This window comes from Bombus vancouverensis, chromosome 6, assembly GCF_051014615.1.
Source record: "Bombus vancouverensis nearcticus chromosome 6, iyBomVanc1_principal, whole genome shotgun sequence".
In the NCBI taxonomy this organism is placed as follows: domain Eukaryota; kingdom Metazoa; phylum Arthropoda; class Insecta; order Hymenoptera; family Apidae; genus Bombus; species Bombus vancouverensis.
The window spans coordinates 2,154,738-2,170,981 of NC_134916.1; the positions used below are offsets into that span (position 1 = coordinate 2,154,738).

General features: G+C 37.1%; 1 protein-coding gene across 5 annotated transcripts in view; it reads left to right on the forward strand.

Annotated features, from left to right (window-relative positions):
* The window catches only part of LOC117161279 (band 4.1-like protein 4), a 62,288-nt gene that overhangs the window by 40,998 nt on the left and 5,046 nt on the right, over positions 1 to 16,244 (forward strand). For all 5 annotated transcript variants that reach the window (XM_033342699.2, XM_033342700.2, XM_033342698.2 and 2 more), the window contains 2 exons: positions 5,382 to 5,479; positions 16,064 to 16,184. In XM_033342699.2, the coding sequence (XP_033198590.1) occupies positions 5,382 to 5,479; positions 16,064 to 16,184 (219 nt within the window). The remainder of the gene's footprint in view (positions 1 to 5,381; positions 5,480 to 16,063; positions 16,185 to 16,244) is intronic.

A 16,244-nucleotide genomic window follows, 5' to 3' on the forward strand; every position in this document is an offset into this window, starting at 1 on the left:
ACAACTAACTTCGGGTTCTTGACTATAGATTAGCATATTTAGCCCTAAGGCAGCGTATTTCTCGCTGGTCCATAGCAATTAACCGTTGATCGATAGATAATAATTACCTACCGAAAATGAAAATTATAAAGAACATTGTTGAATTCGTACGGTAGGCGTTTCTTTTTCTTTTGTTCTCCGCGTCTACCTTTTCTAAACTTTTGTTTCCTATCGTATACCTAGAAAAATAAAGCAAATCGTTATGCTGATTTAGAGTAAGGTAATTCTATACACAAAATAGCTACTCACATAAGATGAGTATAAACAACATATATAAACATATTTCCGATCTAACCACGATTATGTTTAACACGAAAATGCAACGTTATTTGAATTTTCTCAATAAATCTTAAACGAACTACAAAATCACTTCTAATTTATTCGCAGTTCTATACCAATGAATATTTCGTTAATTTGTTCCTGTACTAATAAATATTTTGTTAATTTGTTCCTATATCAATGAATATTTTGTTGATTTGTTCAAGAATACCATTATGCGATGCCATTAATCGATGATATCTCCGCGTTGTTTTACGATCGTTTAATCTCACAAAATCTCGTTAGGTGGCTTTTCTTCATCTCGGTAGCGCAGAAACGTTAGAAGGCAACTCGCACCGCTGCCTATCGTTACTAATGTCCGCCCACGATCCTCCAGGAGATCGTAACTTCCTTTTTCTTCGAGTTCCAGAGGCCCTCGACGATGTTTCATTGACGTAGCAATTCCGTGTCTGGCTTCCACCTCGCTCGCTCACGCTCACAGAGGACTGTTTTATATGTCCGTGCGCCATCCGTACATCGATTTACATGGCTGTATTTCGATATTCGCCGGTGCAATTTCTTGTAATTGCAAACGCAATATGGAAATCAATAGTAAACTATTTTTCTCGATTGGCATCTTGGAATGTGCATGCAACTGAATTTACCAGAGTTTTCTCATTGAATAAAAGTACTAAACGAGATGAGGTGTATAGATTCTTGTAAAGATTCTTTTCTGGAATGGGGCGGTTGTTGCGTTATTTTTATTGAATATTCATATTTGATGCATCCATGGACGAAATGGACGAAAAAAGGAAGAAGTTTGCATGAATGAAAAATTCTTTACACCTAGTATTGCCAATCACACAGGTAATATTATGAATCTATCGTAGAAAATTCTTTCTACCAAGCGAAATACCACCTTTCTATGTTATCATACCTGTGACTAATCCCCGATAAGACGGACGAAACTTTCCCCGTTTTCCCAAAGCTTTGCTCCTCGAGAAAAATTCACAGCTCTGTAGCATATTCTGATTCACAAATCCTCGGGTCGCCCGTCGGTGTGAAAGCTCCTTAACACGCGGCAAAAATTCCCGGCTGCGTACCCCGACATGATATAACAGGATATAAAATACAGATACAGATTGTGCGACTGGACTGCGTGATATAAAATCGTAGCTCAAGAAGTAGCGCATCCGTTCGTGCAGTGAGGATAAGACATTGTCGTTTCGACGATTCTCCACTTTTATTTGTTCGTGTATGGTCGCGTGCAAATATAAAAAGGCGCGTTGAATATGGGATACGCGACACCCAGACACTCCTCAGCAAGGTGCTTACCTCCGATACGTTGTTCGGTATAGTCGTGGACTTTCGAAACGATTAAATAGGATAAACGACGAGCTATTTATTTTGGTGAGTCATAAGTTACTACCCAGCTTATATCGTTTTATCTTAAGTTATATATTAGATCGTCCAGCAAATCCGTGCCGTTTATTGTTACGCTGTTTATTAAAAGCTTCCGTTTTCAGTACCATCTCTATTTTCTTTAAATAGACGTTTAATTTCTAAATATTCAAGATTTTAGATACGTCCTGAACCAATAAACTTCCCATTTCATCTGAAACGTTACGCATTCTGTCTTTGTCGGTCCGGACTTATTGGATTCTAATATATTTGACGAGAAACCACGTGATTAAGAGAAAACCGAATTAACAACGTGGAATACTTATTGCAAGGAATAGAATTTACAGTAGAGATAACGTCAGAGAGAACTGAAACTTTTGCGAAAAGAACGCTGTAACAAATTGCTGGCAGTCAGTTCTCCCTGTGCACTTTTCAAGGCACGTATTCGGTGAACTCGTGCTTTCATTTGGAGTCACGAGCGATCATCGATTTTCTGAGAGCGCGAAAACGCGCCGTTTGCCGTGAAATTTAGCGCATGCACCGATAATGCCGACAATTTTCGTTCGACGTCACGCCTGCATGCGATCTGTGGTCGATCGCGAACCTCAAAATTCCAGGGAATTCCAGAATTGCCGGTAACGTTTGAGAATTCCGAGTGCGTCGAAATTATTCGTTCCTGCGTTCGTTCGTGCGTGCGCGCGACCCGCTCCGTGTCGTTATCGCTCACTTTGGCGAGCGTTTCTTGCACGCGCGAACGAATCAGAGGAACGAGCGAACTAAAGTTCCACAAGTAAGAAATGAGGGAATCCATGAAGAAAGACGAGTCGATTAGGTGTTCTCAAAAAAAGATTCGCTCAAAGGGCATAAAATGTATAAAATTTGATTTACTTTCTGCTACCTTTTATTATTTCTTTACAATCTTTTGCAAAGACTTTCTATTTTATCCGCTAATCAATTAACCCGTTTGCATACGTAGGCATTAACGCTACTTTCTTACTCCTTTTGGTAATTCTAATTGTAATGTATTTTTGCTGTTTTATTACATTGATTATCTTACTTCTGTAAAATATCCTACACTTCTAACAAAAGAAATTCAACGAATAATTCGTTTCAAAGTTGATACGATTAAAGTATACTTGTGTGTTCATGGAACTGATATTTTTGAAGATCGAAGATCGAGCAACGAGTAAAAGAACGTGGAAAGGAATAAAATAAAATGGTTCAAAATGGATGAAAGTAGGAGGCGATATAAATGATAAAAAGAAAGGCATGTAAAGGTGACAATAAAGGATAATTTGTAACGTGTAAAATAGGTTAAGAAGAAAATAGACGATTGGCGAAAAGTTCGTTAACTGTTATCGAAATGCTTTAAAACCGAATCTCATTTGACGTCGCGTGCGCGCGCATTTACACTGTATAGTTTACGCGGAAACGTAAAAAGTTAACGTAACCAGGAACGTCTGAAACGCGATGTAAATGGAGGCGGTGCACGAAGAGGTCGGGACTTGAATCGCCTGGTAATTCCTCGAGAGTTCAAGTGGTATGGGTGAGACGAAGGAGAGCACGAGAACTTGAGAAACGAGAGGGAAACGCGGCGAAGACGTCTTTATCCGACTTTGAAAAATGAGAAAGCGGCCCGGAAAGCGAATTGACAATTCCTTAATAACGCGAGCAGATTTATAGTCGGCAGGCACTGACGTGGCGTGTTAATAAGCGGTATTCCCCACGATCGGGTAACGGTGGCGAAAAGAAAGCAAGAGATGGAGGCAGGAGGTTGCCGAGAAAGGGAGAAAGAGAGAAACGAGAATGAAAGGGAGTAGAGGTTGCATCGGCAGCAAGAAGAAGAGGAAGGAAAACGTGGACCTAGCAGGAAAAAAGAACAAGTATGCGGGAGAAAAAAAGCAGGAGAGAGAAGGGAGGACGAGGTTAAACGAGGGAGGGACGCGAGGAAGACGAGACAAGAAAGCAGACTGATTGAGGCGATGACTGGAAAAGGAAGAGACGAAGAATTCCTCTAGCGAAAAAGAGGAACTTAATAAATGGGATCTTAATGATTTCAGGATAATATATTAAATTTCTTCTGCAGTCTGTTGAGAGAGAGTACAAACGAGACGAGAGTTATATACGCGTGTATATTTGTGTTTGAGACGAACGATACGCGCGACGAGAATTCGCGGATGGAGAGGCGGGAAAAACGGAAGAGCGATGGTAAATCCTATGGAATTATCCTAAAACGAATTTCGCAGGTAATCCTTGCATCAGCAGACTAAGGGAGGAAAAAGATAAAGCGCAGGAGAATGGAGAAGAAATGGAATATGAAAGAGGGAAATGTCTGTCGGGGATTCGGTCTGGCTTCGAAGGATGTGGAGGATTCACAACCGGTCGGGGAATTATTCATGCGTTAATAAACAGCGTTCGGGGATCGTGTATATCAAGAAAATGAAATAGAAAGGATGTTTATCGCGCGACGAGCCAAGCAAACGGTGCTTTAAGCGAGGATGTCGTTTTCTATAAAAGACACCTATTGCTGGAGCTAAAGAAAAGAGATACTGCTCAAGGATATGAGGGAAGGTTACAACGTTACTATGTTTCTTAAAGAATTGTATTAAACTTTTAAATCAAATATTATTTTGGAATCTAAGAATCAGAAAGATACTTATTGATATTTACCTCAATCGCTTTTCAAAATTCTTCGTGAACTTTTCACGCCGTGTCAGCAGGACTTAAATAAAAATATATTGCTGGAGCTCGCTGCTGATATATTGTGTTTGTAAATAGAACAACGGGAAAACAGTCAGGACGAATGTGAGATATTCTTAATGACAGAACGGGGGGTGAAAGCGATTCTGGTGGATGAGCAAAGAACGAGAAGGCACGAGAGATTGGCAGGTAGAAAATGAAGAAAAAGCGAGGGAAAAGAAGAAGCGGAAAAAAGTGTGCTAGCGAAAAGGAATCTGCTTGCGAGGGAAAACGTGCATACGAGCATGAAAGGGAGAACGCGCGCGAAAGGAAAGAGACGGCAAGTAATATCGGCAGAGAAAGGTCGTGGCAACGGATGGTACAAGCGAGAAAAGAAAAAGAAACTACGAAATCCTTTAACGACGACTTTACAAGAGGAGAAACCGCGAGGGCAACGATGGCAAAATCGAAGTTCACGGCGAGTCGAGCCGCAAGTTGACCCCATCTCGTAACTTTTCCTTTTTTCCCTCCCATTCTTCTTCGTCTTTTTCTCCTTTTTCCACTTTTGCTTCGCTTCTTCTGCTTCGCTTCTTTTGCTTCGTTTCTTTTGCTTCTCTCGTGTGTAAGACGTTTATACGTGTCATACGTCATTAATTATATACGCGACATACATACAGTGGCTGCCAAACGTTTTCTTTATCATATCTTTGAGAGAAGGAAAGATCTATTACCTAGTTTATAAAATATTATCTCGATAAATTGTGTGCAAGAAGAATTGTATAGAAATTTATATTACTACATGATATATTATTATTGTATTATATGGAATATTATATTATCTTCCGAGGTGTATGGTTATATAGTACGTAAAACAATTTTAATATTAAAAATAAAACAGATGTGTTAAAATTAAATTTTCATCGAAAACTATCGAAGGAAAAGTTTGTCGTTTTGTTCTTGCTTTTTATTCATACGATAAAAATATGTGTTCTTTTTTATTCAAGGTACCAGTTTTTCCTCCAAGTGAAGCAGGATATTCTCCAAGGACGACTTCCTGTGTCGTTCGACCTGGCCGCGGAATTAGGAGCATACGTCGTCCAATGTAAGAATATGACCTTTTTCACATTACTTTCGCAAAGTATATAAATTTTTAATAAATATTATAGTTACTCGTTAGAGGCAGGTTTTGTATGATTTACTATCAAAACTGACAATAGATATAGATATTTTCAACGTATATGAAGTGAATTTTCACTTATGAACCGTGTGTTGCGTCTTAGAAAGTATTAAGTAACATGCGACAAAGTTCGCAAACATTTTTTTCAGCTGATAACGCATTTTGCTAAGACGACATCGGTGAAAAAGAAAAAAGGTATCCATAAATAATTGAACGAAGATCTTAAAATCCATCAATTTCCGATCACGTAAACTTATGGTGCAACAAAAATATATATGTGCAAGTTATTTCTCCGGAGAAGAATATGAAATAATTAGGTGCGGTTTTTATTTGTTTGTTTCTCGAAAATGTGATGCAAATAGTCGACGTGAACAAATTACGCCACTCGATCACAGGAAATAAAAATGGAGGATCTTATTCTTAAACGATCAAAAATCTGTCTATTTTGCGATTTCACAGTAAGGACAGATTTTTCAAACCGGTAAAGCTATAATTTTCCGAGGGAAATGCATTATGCAAATGTATCACGGAAGCGAACGCGGCAAGTGCAATCAATCAGATGGTTAATGTTCGCTCGATTTCTTTTCACAACGCGGCTTCCGTCAGCCGACTGAGCACGAAGATTATTACCGCTTCTAATGAACGCTATGATTAAAATTGGTAGCTTTAATTAAATCCCGGCGTATTAATCTTCTCAAGGTCAAAGAAAGTTAACTCGTAGATGCAGAAGAATGGGAGGAGTTGGTAATACCGTTGCGGCATTAACATTCAGATCCAAACGTGTTCGTTGCAAAGCTGGATTAACTATTTTCCCGGCCCGAGTAACGAGACAATTTTTTCAACGAAAAGGAAATCGAACCTATGCTAATTGAACGAAATAATTCAAGAGGGAATCTGTTCCTCCGGCGTAAAGTAGCGACTCTTTTAAAGAAATAGGTTTAAGAATTCAAGGACACCAGCTAACGTTGCACAGTTCTATTTGATTGCAAAAATAAACCGAAAAGCGTGTTAATTAATATTAATTAATGTTGATTATACAACGGTATTTGACATTGTGAAATGCAGTTGTATTTTTAAAAGTGGTTAAATAATTACTTTTGTAACAGAACGTTGAGTTTAGTATCAATAAGCGCAACGAATGCATTTAATCATATTTTCCTCTAAGTAAATTAAAAAAAAATTTGTAGTAAAGATAACTATTTGTTATTTTCTATTAAACCAGAGATAATCTTTTTATTCAAAATCTCAACGATAATCTTTTTCAATAGAAAAAATCTAAAAATACGCGTTCAGGGCTTTATGAATGCCTAACTAAGGACGCAAAGTAATGATTCGTGAAATACCTGTTCCAGCCAGTAAAGTTCTCATAAATTCCTTTGGAAATTTCATTCAAATTTTATCTGCTAGTACATTCGATCTTTTTAGGTATTCTGCCTTGATTTTGTAAATCTGAAGTTTTAGCGATGACTATCCTGACGAAAACAGCGAAGTAATAAGATAAATCTTATTATACCACACAATTTTTGGTACCTTCTATCTACTCTTAACTAACTGGGGAATTTAGCTTAATTAATATCGTAGCTTTCTTCGTAACTCCACAAATTAATTTCTTCAGAACTATAAGATAATAATCCAATTACAGGGTGCAAGTTCATTGCACGATTTATGGAATTTAATGGTAACGATTCCTATCAAGTATATTTTAACAAAAACGTGAAATATAACGAAACAAATACTACCTATCCTCATAAAATATTTCAAACAGAGATAAATTACTTTCGCGTGAAATGTACCGATTAATTTTAGTTCGATAATATATTTTATCATTTTCCCTAGAGATTAGTATTTCTTTGGAGATTACTCTAACAGATTTAATAAGGAAATTCCAAGAATTTCAACGAAACCTTTAGAAAAATAGTCTTAAATCAGTTTTGATCCTCGTTAAACACGACACTTCCGTAATTATCGCGAAAAAAACTGCGCTAATTGAAACCGAGAATCACATCCAATTAAGGGAAGACAATTCGAAGAAACAGAGCGCTCTTGGCCGGGAACGCGCAAACGTCGAGTCGCAAGCAGGCGTAAAGGAAAATCGCTTAAGCAAGTAATCTTGCCGAGACAATTACCAACGTGAACCACAAATGGCCTCCGAGTGCTCGTTCCTCATTAGAGATGCCACTATAATTCTGAAAATGAGGTGTAACTCCTTTTGTTTCACTGTCAACGACTCGACTTTCCTGGCATCGTCTTCCGGTATGGTTTGCACTGCCCTTGAATCCTGCATGCAAAGAAGAGGTCGTTCAGGTTTTCTCATCTGGAATAACATTATGCAAAAAATAGGCGGAATCGGGTTTGTGTAACCCACGATAACGTTATGCTTGATCTCGTAAGGCTAGTTTCACGCAATTATCGACGATAAACAGTCGATAATTATCGAGAAGGTTCTACAGGTTTCGAGGATTTTACGATCGCATAAATTTATAATGTAGCAGTTAATGGTTAGATCTAAATTAAACGTGACTTTATGCTTACGATATTATGCTTAAGGTGATTTTATTTTCTAATATAAAGATGAAAAATAAAGCAAGTTAAGGAAACACAAAGATTTCCGTAGATATAAAATTATTAATAAAAATTATTCGAATTTTTAATGAGTACATTTTCAAGTTTTTCAGAAAATTTTTTGAAGAATTTTTTAGTAATTTGAGATTTAATGTTGCACATCGTTAATTGATAAAGGTTCAAAATAATTAGCTTAATAACTGCTGTTTGGTACCTCATAAATTCCTAGTATTTCGAGTATTAAGTAGTATTGACAGCTTTTGATAAGAGAGAACTTGATTCTAACGATTGTTTTTGCTTTTTCAATTAAATTTCATTTCCTATGATTTGCACCAAATTTATACTAACGTTTAATCACCCTGTTTAATTAGTTTGATGCGATTTAACTGCAGTAATTCAATTAACGCATATAATTTCACATGTAATCAATTTAACTGTAGTATTGTACAGTAGCATGTTCCAATCGGAAACGGTAAGGAAAAAGGAGTTTGATTTTTTTGCAGTCAAAATTCATTTATCGAAATTATTTTACTGCATTGATAAAAAATTATTTGTTTACAATTTCACTCGCATGACTTTTTATTTAAATTTGACACATAACTAAAATAGATTTATATAACAATAACTTACTTATTAACATGCATCGGTTCAAAAAAATTCACTGTAAAAATGTCCTGGAATTGCTGCTCAATTTCTATCGATTTTTCACTATTGCTTTTAATCCAAAGTTCTTTTTATTAAAACACGAAATACCTGGAAGAAACTGAGTAACTCGAATCATTCATCATGTAACCTAATACGCTTTCAAATGAAGAATCGTTGCACTATTCTCTCTATCCCCATCTTTCTTCACCGTGTTACCGCTTGGAAGCGAGTCGTGCCCGATAAGATTTTACGCGACGGCAATCTGCGTTCCCTATGGTCGAAGTAGACAAAACACGAAGAGAACGATGAAACGTGTGCAATTTTTATCGCGATAACGCCGCCTTGGTTCCGAGCCGTCAACATTGCAAGACAAGGATAGCGTCGGTGGAAATTTAACGGGGCAACGCCTAACGCTCGGGCACGCTTATTTCCGAGAGAGTCTAAACAAAATTGCATGGTAGGTGCTACATTATGCACCCACGCGGCACAAAGCCGTCACGTCGAAATTACACTTCACCATCGTTTCTTTTTCATCGCCTTTCCGGTGAACAGGCAACGCGCAACACCGTTCCATCGAATCTTTTTGGAGAACCGCATTCACCCGCTCAGAATCACGAAACATACTTTCCTCTATTTTCTATGAACTTTTCACGCTGATAAACGTGCAAATTACGACTAGCTTTAAGTTAAGTCGACATTTCCAATCAGCATCTATCTTTCTGCGGATTTTGCACGAAAGATAAACGCTGATTGTCTGCGACATGTGTCTGGGGACAATCGTCTGTCGGTGTAGACTTAGCTTTGCACGTCTTGAATCGAAAGACAATTGCGAATCGTGCTGAGAGAATTTGAAATTCACTGATCGTCGAATATATTTTGAAAGAATCTTCGTTCGAAATGAACAAAATTGATCTCCACAGATTTTATTTACTTTGCATAATACAATCTACCTTTTATTTAAATTTTCACTAAATCCGTACTTAAAAGAAGCTATATTTTATTAATTTAAGTGGAATGCTATATATCGTAATCGAGGAGTTAAAAGAAAAAATAGTATGCACGTTTAAATATATTTTTCACCTTTAAATGGAATCTCAAGAAAAGCATCATGAAATAGGAAAGTACGAAAGAGTATCCTCATTTTTACTTCACAGTCTGAAATCAAGAGGCTGTACGAGAGCACTTTTGTCAATGGTAAACACGGCGATGTGAAAAATCACCACGTTTTTGCCCGTTTTCACTCATGTTAATCGCGAACCCGTTGCAAAACCTGAATTAATCCTGCACTCTTGCAGGCAAATATCTAACATGGAAACTATATTTCATTTCTTTGGTGTCACTAAATTTCTGATTGTTTACATTTAACTTGAGTTACATATCATATTATTTAACAAATATTAAATATCTTACAAAATTATACGCCGTGACAAAAATTTTGATAGTAAATGTAATTAATTAAACAATTCAAACGTTTGTCTAAAGTAACAGATGGAGGGAACGTTTCGAAAAAAGTTCTGGAATCTTTTGTCCTCCGAGTACAGAGTACAGATAAAGTATCCAGCAAAGACATGGTTCAACGAAAGTGGTATTAAAAAATTCACAGAACGTTTGAACGGCAAGTAATTTCAATATCGCCGGTGAAAAGAAACGGCCATGTAAACGAGTTAAGCTTTCCTAAGGTGCTTCTAACTTTCCACCCTTTGCAGATACTCGTTTCTATTTCGAAATACTTCCGTTCAAATATAGATAGAATGGAGCAAGTAATCAATCTTCGTGAAAGATTTTACTCCTTTCCTGTATCTTTGAGTCGAAGTTTTCGTTTGCACAATAGCGTGTGATATACTTTAGGTATATTAAGGAAAATGACGAGAAGAACAAAAATGCCAGGAGAAAATGATATCGTGTAAAGTTAATACTCAAAAGAAATACTAAAAACTAAAAAATAAGTTAACGGTTGAAGATTTCGAAACATCGACGCGTTCTCGTCTAACGTACGCGATGGAAAGACGACGACGCTGCCAAGAGCCGACCAGAAGAAAGCTCCAGGTCCACGCGTTAGTTATCTGCTGCTGAGATTCAAAGTCATGCAAATAGAGAAAGGGTAGATACAGTGGAAGAAGAAAAGAGAACGAGAGAAAAAGATACGGTCGTGTTTGCGTCTCATCGCCGTCAAAAGGGACGAAATGAATGCCCTTTCTTCTTGTTCAGTCTCTCTGCCCGTTGACAACGAAACGCGGAACGGACGAGGAAGGCGTGAAGCTGGCGAGAGAGAGAAAAATGGACATGGCACGCGTTTTGCTTCGCGAAATGGAGATAAACTTCTCTGAATGCGACTGCGGTTCGCCACGGATGAGATCACCGCGCGACGATGGATTGCAACATCTTGAGCAACAGAATTTTACGTGTTCGACTTTCCTGCTTGCCTTTCTTTCCGCGCTTCTCCACGCGAGACGCGCTCTTTCCTTCGATACTACCGAACCCAGAAGTCTTCGTTTCGGAACGTGATTCGTCTACCAGAGATCTTGCGATTGCGATTTGCGTAATACTAAAAATACTAGTCACTGTCTGTTTCTTTTACCGCGGTAAAAGAGCTATCTCAAAGTAGCTTCTTAACTGTCCAATAGAAATTCAAGATATTAATATCCTTTTTATTTTATCTTAATTTTAATCCTTTTTTGTTCCTTCTCTTTGCCTCGGCAATCGTAAAGGTTAAACTAATAAGCTGCTGTAACGCTGAACATAAATGAACGTCTCGTGTGTTGGATGATAAGCAAATATTAGGTGTTTGGAATGGCGTAAAGAGATAGAGTAAGTACGTATATAGGGAAGATACGTGGTAGAATACATATTGATTTTGAGTTTGTTAGTTTTAAATACTACAGTACAACCGAGGATCCTTCAATTAACTAGTCATTGACAGAGAATCAACTGGCAAAGAACGAAGAGTAAACAGGAAGAATACAAAGCAACGAGCAGAAAATATACAACAAACAACAAGTTAACGTTGAAAAATTAGGTAAAAGTCGAGAAATTTTTTAAAGTCAAGGCGCGAATGAAATATTTTCAGTAAGAACGATATTAGCGAATTTCATAATCAAAGCTCGTCTGAATGGAATTGTTTTGTGAAATTCATATTTTCATGTCTATACGTGGAAAATCATCTTTCAAATTTATTCATATGACTTATTCATCGCATCTATTTAATCAAACCCTCGATATTGCACGGTCTTCTTGAAAAATTCCACATTTTCCTTGGTTTATGCGGCTGGCAGCAATTAAAGAAACCTTTTTCTCCCATGAATACAAAAGAAAAAGAAGGGACGAGAGCGAAACTTGGCCGTTATATAGCGTACGCAATTACGCGCTTGTTCAGCGTCGGGAAGTAATTTTACGAGGAAGACAGTTTAACGACGAATATTAATCAACTCGCCAACCAGGATAGTCACTCGTACATGATTTTTATCTCTTTCTCGTTCCAGCGTCTCCCCTGAAAATGCACCACTCTTTGGTAACGCGTTTTTCTTTCGAGCAATGAATCTGATTCGTCCAGCGACGAACCCTTTTACGCTCAGCTTCCGCAAATATTGGAGTTACTCTGGAAATAAGTAGACCCGGTCGTCGTTTTACGAATGGGAGATAGTGCTTGCGCCAGCGAAAAGCGTTGTCCAACTCCACGGAGATCTCAAACAAGATAGCCAAGGAGCTTTGAGCTTACAATGCCATTACAACGGCGACGAAAACACCTTTAGGCGTTTCTTTCGTTTTTTTTTCCGGAGCCTCACTGGGGTGAATTCCATTATTGTCACGCGTATTTCTTCCTGCACTGTCGAGCTCCCTTCACTCGGACGGGATGAATTCATTTTTAGAGCGCTGTTTCGCTTCGTAAATTAATTTATACTCCCACTGTCGCTCCGCGGCTCCTTCCGTTCTTCGAACATGAAGAAAAATTCTCGAGAATGCCTCATTGAAACACGGACAATGGAATCCTATTTGAAAACTTAATTGTTTCGTACGTTTAACCTGCTATCGTTGCTTCCCGTCGTCTCTTAATGATGCGTACCTTCATATAGATGAATACCACTCAATGAAATTACTATTTTAAGCGATTTTTATTCCAAAGTGAATATTGAATCGACTAAGTTTTCAATCAGAGCTAATTTTAGTATGCGACTTGAACTTTTATATCTCTTTGTATAAAAAATATCGTTACGTAACTGAATATATAACTTTTGATCGAAACATTTTTAGTAAACGAAAACACCATTGAAGTAATTGCGTTGACAGAAGAAATTCAAGTAGCTCACTTCACTTCTGTAATTGGAAATGCGAAAGCAAATAGCATAAGGGGCCTTGGAAATTATTGGTCAAGCGGATAGAAATCAAAGATGTACAAAGGACGGTCAGTGAAATGTAACTTGAAAGGATTTCCGTATCTTTTTATAAAATATAATTTCAATTTCGTAGATCAAAAGGGTGATTTCTTGCTTACGATGTACCAAATTACTTTGGAACAAGTTTGTGCTCCTCCCAGGAATAAAATCTCCAATAACTAGAATTATTAATAAAAGCTGATATAAAGGTTACCTGATAAATAATACCCAGAAATAAAAATTTTTAATATTTGTTTATAAATATTATAAATATTTGTGTTAAAATGGCAATGCATTGTTCCTTCTAAGAAACCTTTTAGCAACATTTTAATAATTGGGTAGTTGAAAAGAAATTTGTTTCGTACTTTATCGACTATGACTCAGCAGCATGATACGACTTTCGTTCTAAGCAATTTATTTTATGGAACTCACGGTATTCGTGAAGTCATTCGATCGGTATTGCCATCAGGATACTATGAATGGTCAATTAGCCATATCGGTAAACATTTTGTCTTGTTTATTTTTTCAATTACAAAATATTCGTTTTTACATCTTTTATTTTTGCATTTATTGAAAAACTTCACATTTAATAAATGAAAAATAACTGAAAAGTAATACTTACAGATTTAACAACTTCAAAGAAGGAAATTTATAGTTAGCTACTAATCAACAAGTCGACATATAAATTACCATATATTCCCTTACGTCGTTCTAAGTCTAATTAAATTTTCTTTTTAATTTCAACGAACTTGGACTTCTCCTTCGCCTTCTAAACCGAACTAACAAGCTGCACAACTAATATTCGCAACTTTCAACAACTTTCAATACGAAGAAGGATTGCTCCTCGTTCCATTCAATACACCTCATTCCCCTTCGATCACCAATTTCCATCGATCAACGATCAAATCGTTGTCTCGTTAAATGTAAAGGTAGAATCCAAAGGTTTTAATTACGAGCGACGACTTTTATCGATCGAGTCGCATTCCTCGGCTCCACTCACTACTTCTTTCCTCACGTACGAGACAGTTCTTCTTCCATAATCGTCCACATGGTCGAACATCTCCGCATACCATTTTCATCATCGAACAAATTCCTCTTCATTTAGGCAAAACTTCTGAGACCCTGGTAACGCGTTTTGCGGCCTGATTCCGATCGTTTCGTAGTCTACGACCAGCGGTCTCGTAATTACATGACCGAATGAACATACAAGAAATCGACGACGACAAGGTGCAGGAATTCTGTTCTGTATGGTAGGCGAAGGACCGGAGAGAGACCAAACCAGCGAGAAAATAAAGTGCCCCTCGTGCTGGTCTCAGCCGATATTCATCAAAGTCAGTGATTCAATTAAGCGACTAGGATGATTTCTGGAGGGCATTTCCGTGCTGCAGCCTATAGCAACTGACGGTGACAGGTTTCGAAGAAGCAGAACTTGGAGATAGGACGAAAGTAGCGAAATTCCGACGAGCTGAAATTCCTTTATGTAAATTAGATTTATGCGATTAGTTGCGTAGACATTGAAATCTTAGTTTTACACAACGCGACCAAGTGAATTTAATTGGTTCTGTTGTTGGGACCCTTTTAAGCATTTTTGCATTTGGAATTTACACATTACGATGGAAAGTAGCAGCAAATATTGGAGCAGATTGCGATCGTTCAGTCAACAGCATATGTCACTTGGTTCGTGAAAGTTTGAAAAGTAGCAAAAAGTAAAAAATTTACAAAATCATAACGATAAAATAAAAGATACTTTTCTTTTATATTTTAATAATGACTAATTTTAATGATGTATATTATAATATGAGCAATAATATCTATAGTTGTGACATTTAGAAACATATAGAAACTAATATTCTACGTAAGTGGCATTACGTTCGAATAATTTCTCTGTTGCAATTTGCATGCGATGTTGTGCCGTAATGTATTAGGTTCTATTGAAATAAAATGGATTATCTATTGTTTCCTTACAAAACAAGAGAAACTTTTAGGACAACTTAATATATTAAGTTTTAAACTGGTGCATCAAAACGGAATTTCTTATTTTAAATTGAATACCTCGTATATCATGATAAACTAGGTGCATGAAAGACAAAAGGAACGAGGACAGCAGCTAGACAATGGTAAATCAGAAATATAGATCTCAAATTTCAAACAAGCTTGAGTAGCACAGTCACTTAGATAGGATTCGTTTCCTATGTTATCGAAAAAATAATTACATGTGTCTAACTATTTGAATATTGTAATCACAAAATGTTTAATTTTCTAACTTGCACCTTTTTTATCTCCAATAAAATGCACAAATTATCTCCATATATATTTATCTCCAATAAAATTCAACAAATTGTACCACATTTAATTTTTGCTCGCATTGCACGATATTCTAAGAAAAATGCGATAGCAACTTTAAGGCATAATTTCTCCTACTTGCATGCGTTTAGATCGTGCAGGGTAAGAAACTAAGGAGAAAGAGGAAAAAGAAGGGTGGACTAGGCGCAACTTGTGCGTACGTAGATTGCAGGATGAGAGTGCTATCATACTTTTTTTTCCTAGCGTAGATAATGCGTGTAAGCATCCGGTTGACGGAATGCGTGTTACTGGACGATTTGCTTAATGCTTTGAAAATAAATCGTGAACGTGTTCCGCGTGTGTACGTCTTGCATGCTCGATGAACTCGTGTGTCCGTATAAAGAAAATATATGGAATTACGTAATGAGAAAACATTAAATATTTGTAACCTGTTACGTGTACAATGTACAACATATACCAGGGAGTCATCAATTTTTAGAGTATAATTGCACGTTTTTTTTTATGAAGAAAAGTTTATACATATTGTTTCCCCGGATAAACTAATTTAAGATTTCAAAAATAAGCGATATACTCCCAGAGACATTATTTCTTGAATTAAAATAACATTGAATTAATATGATTGTTTCAGCGGAACTCGGAGACTACGATCCAAGACGACATTCTGTGGGCTACGTTACTGAATTTCGGTTTTTAGCGAACCAAACTACGGAATTGGAAAATCGTATAGTGGAACTTCATAAAACTCTCGTGTATGTCTTACATTTACGTTACATTCCTTAGCACAAGCATCTGTAAAGAAGATACCCGCT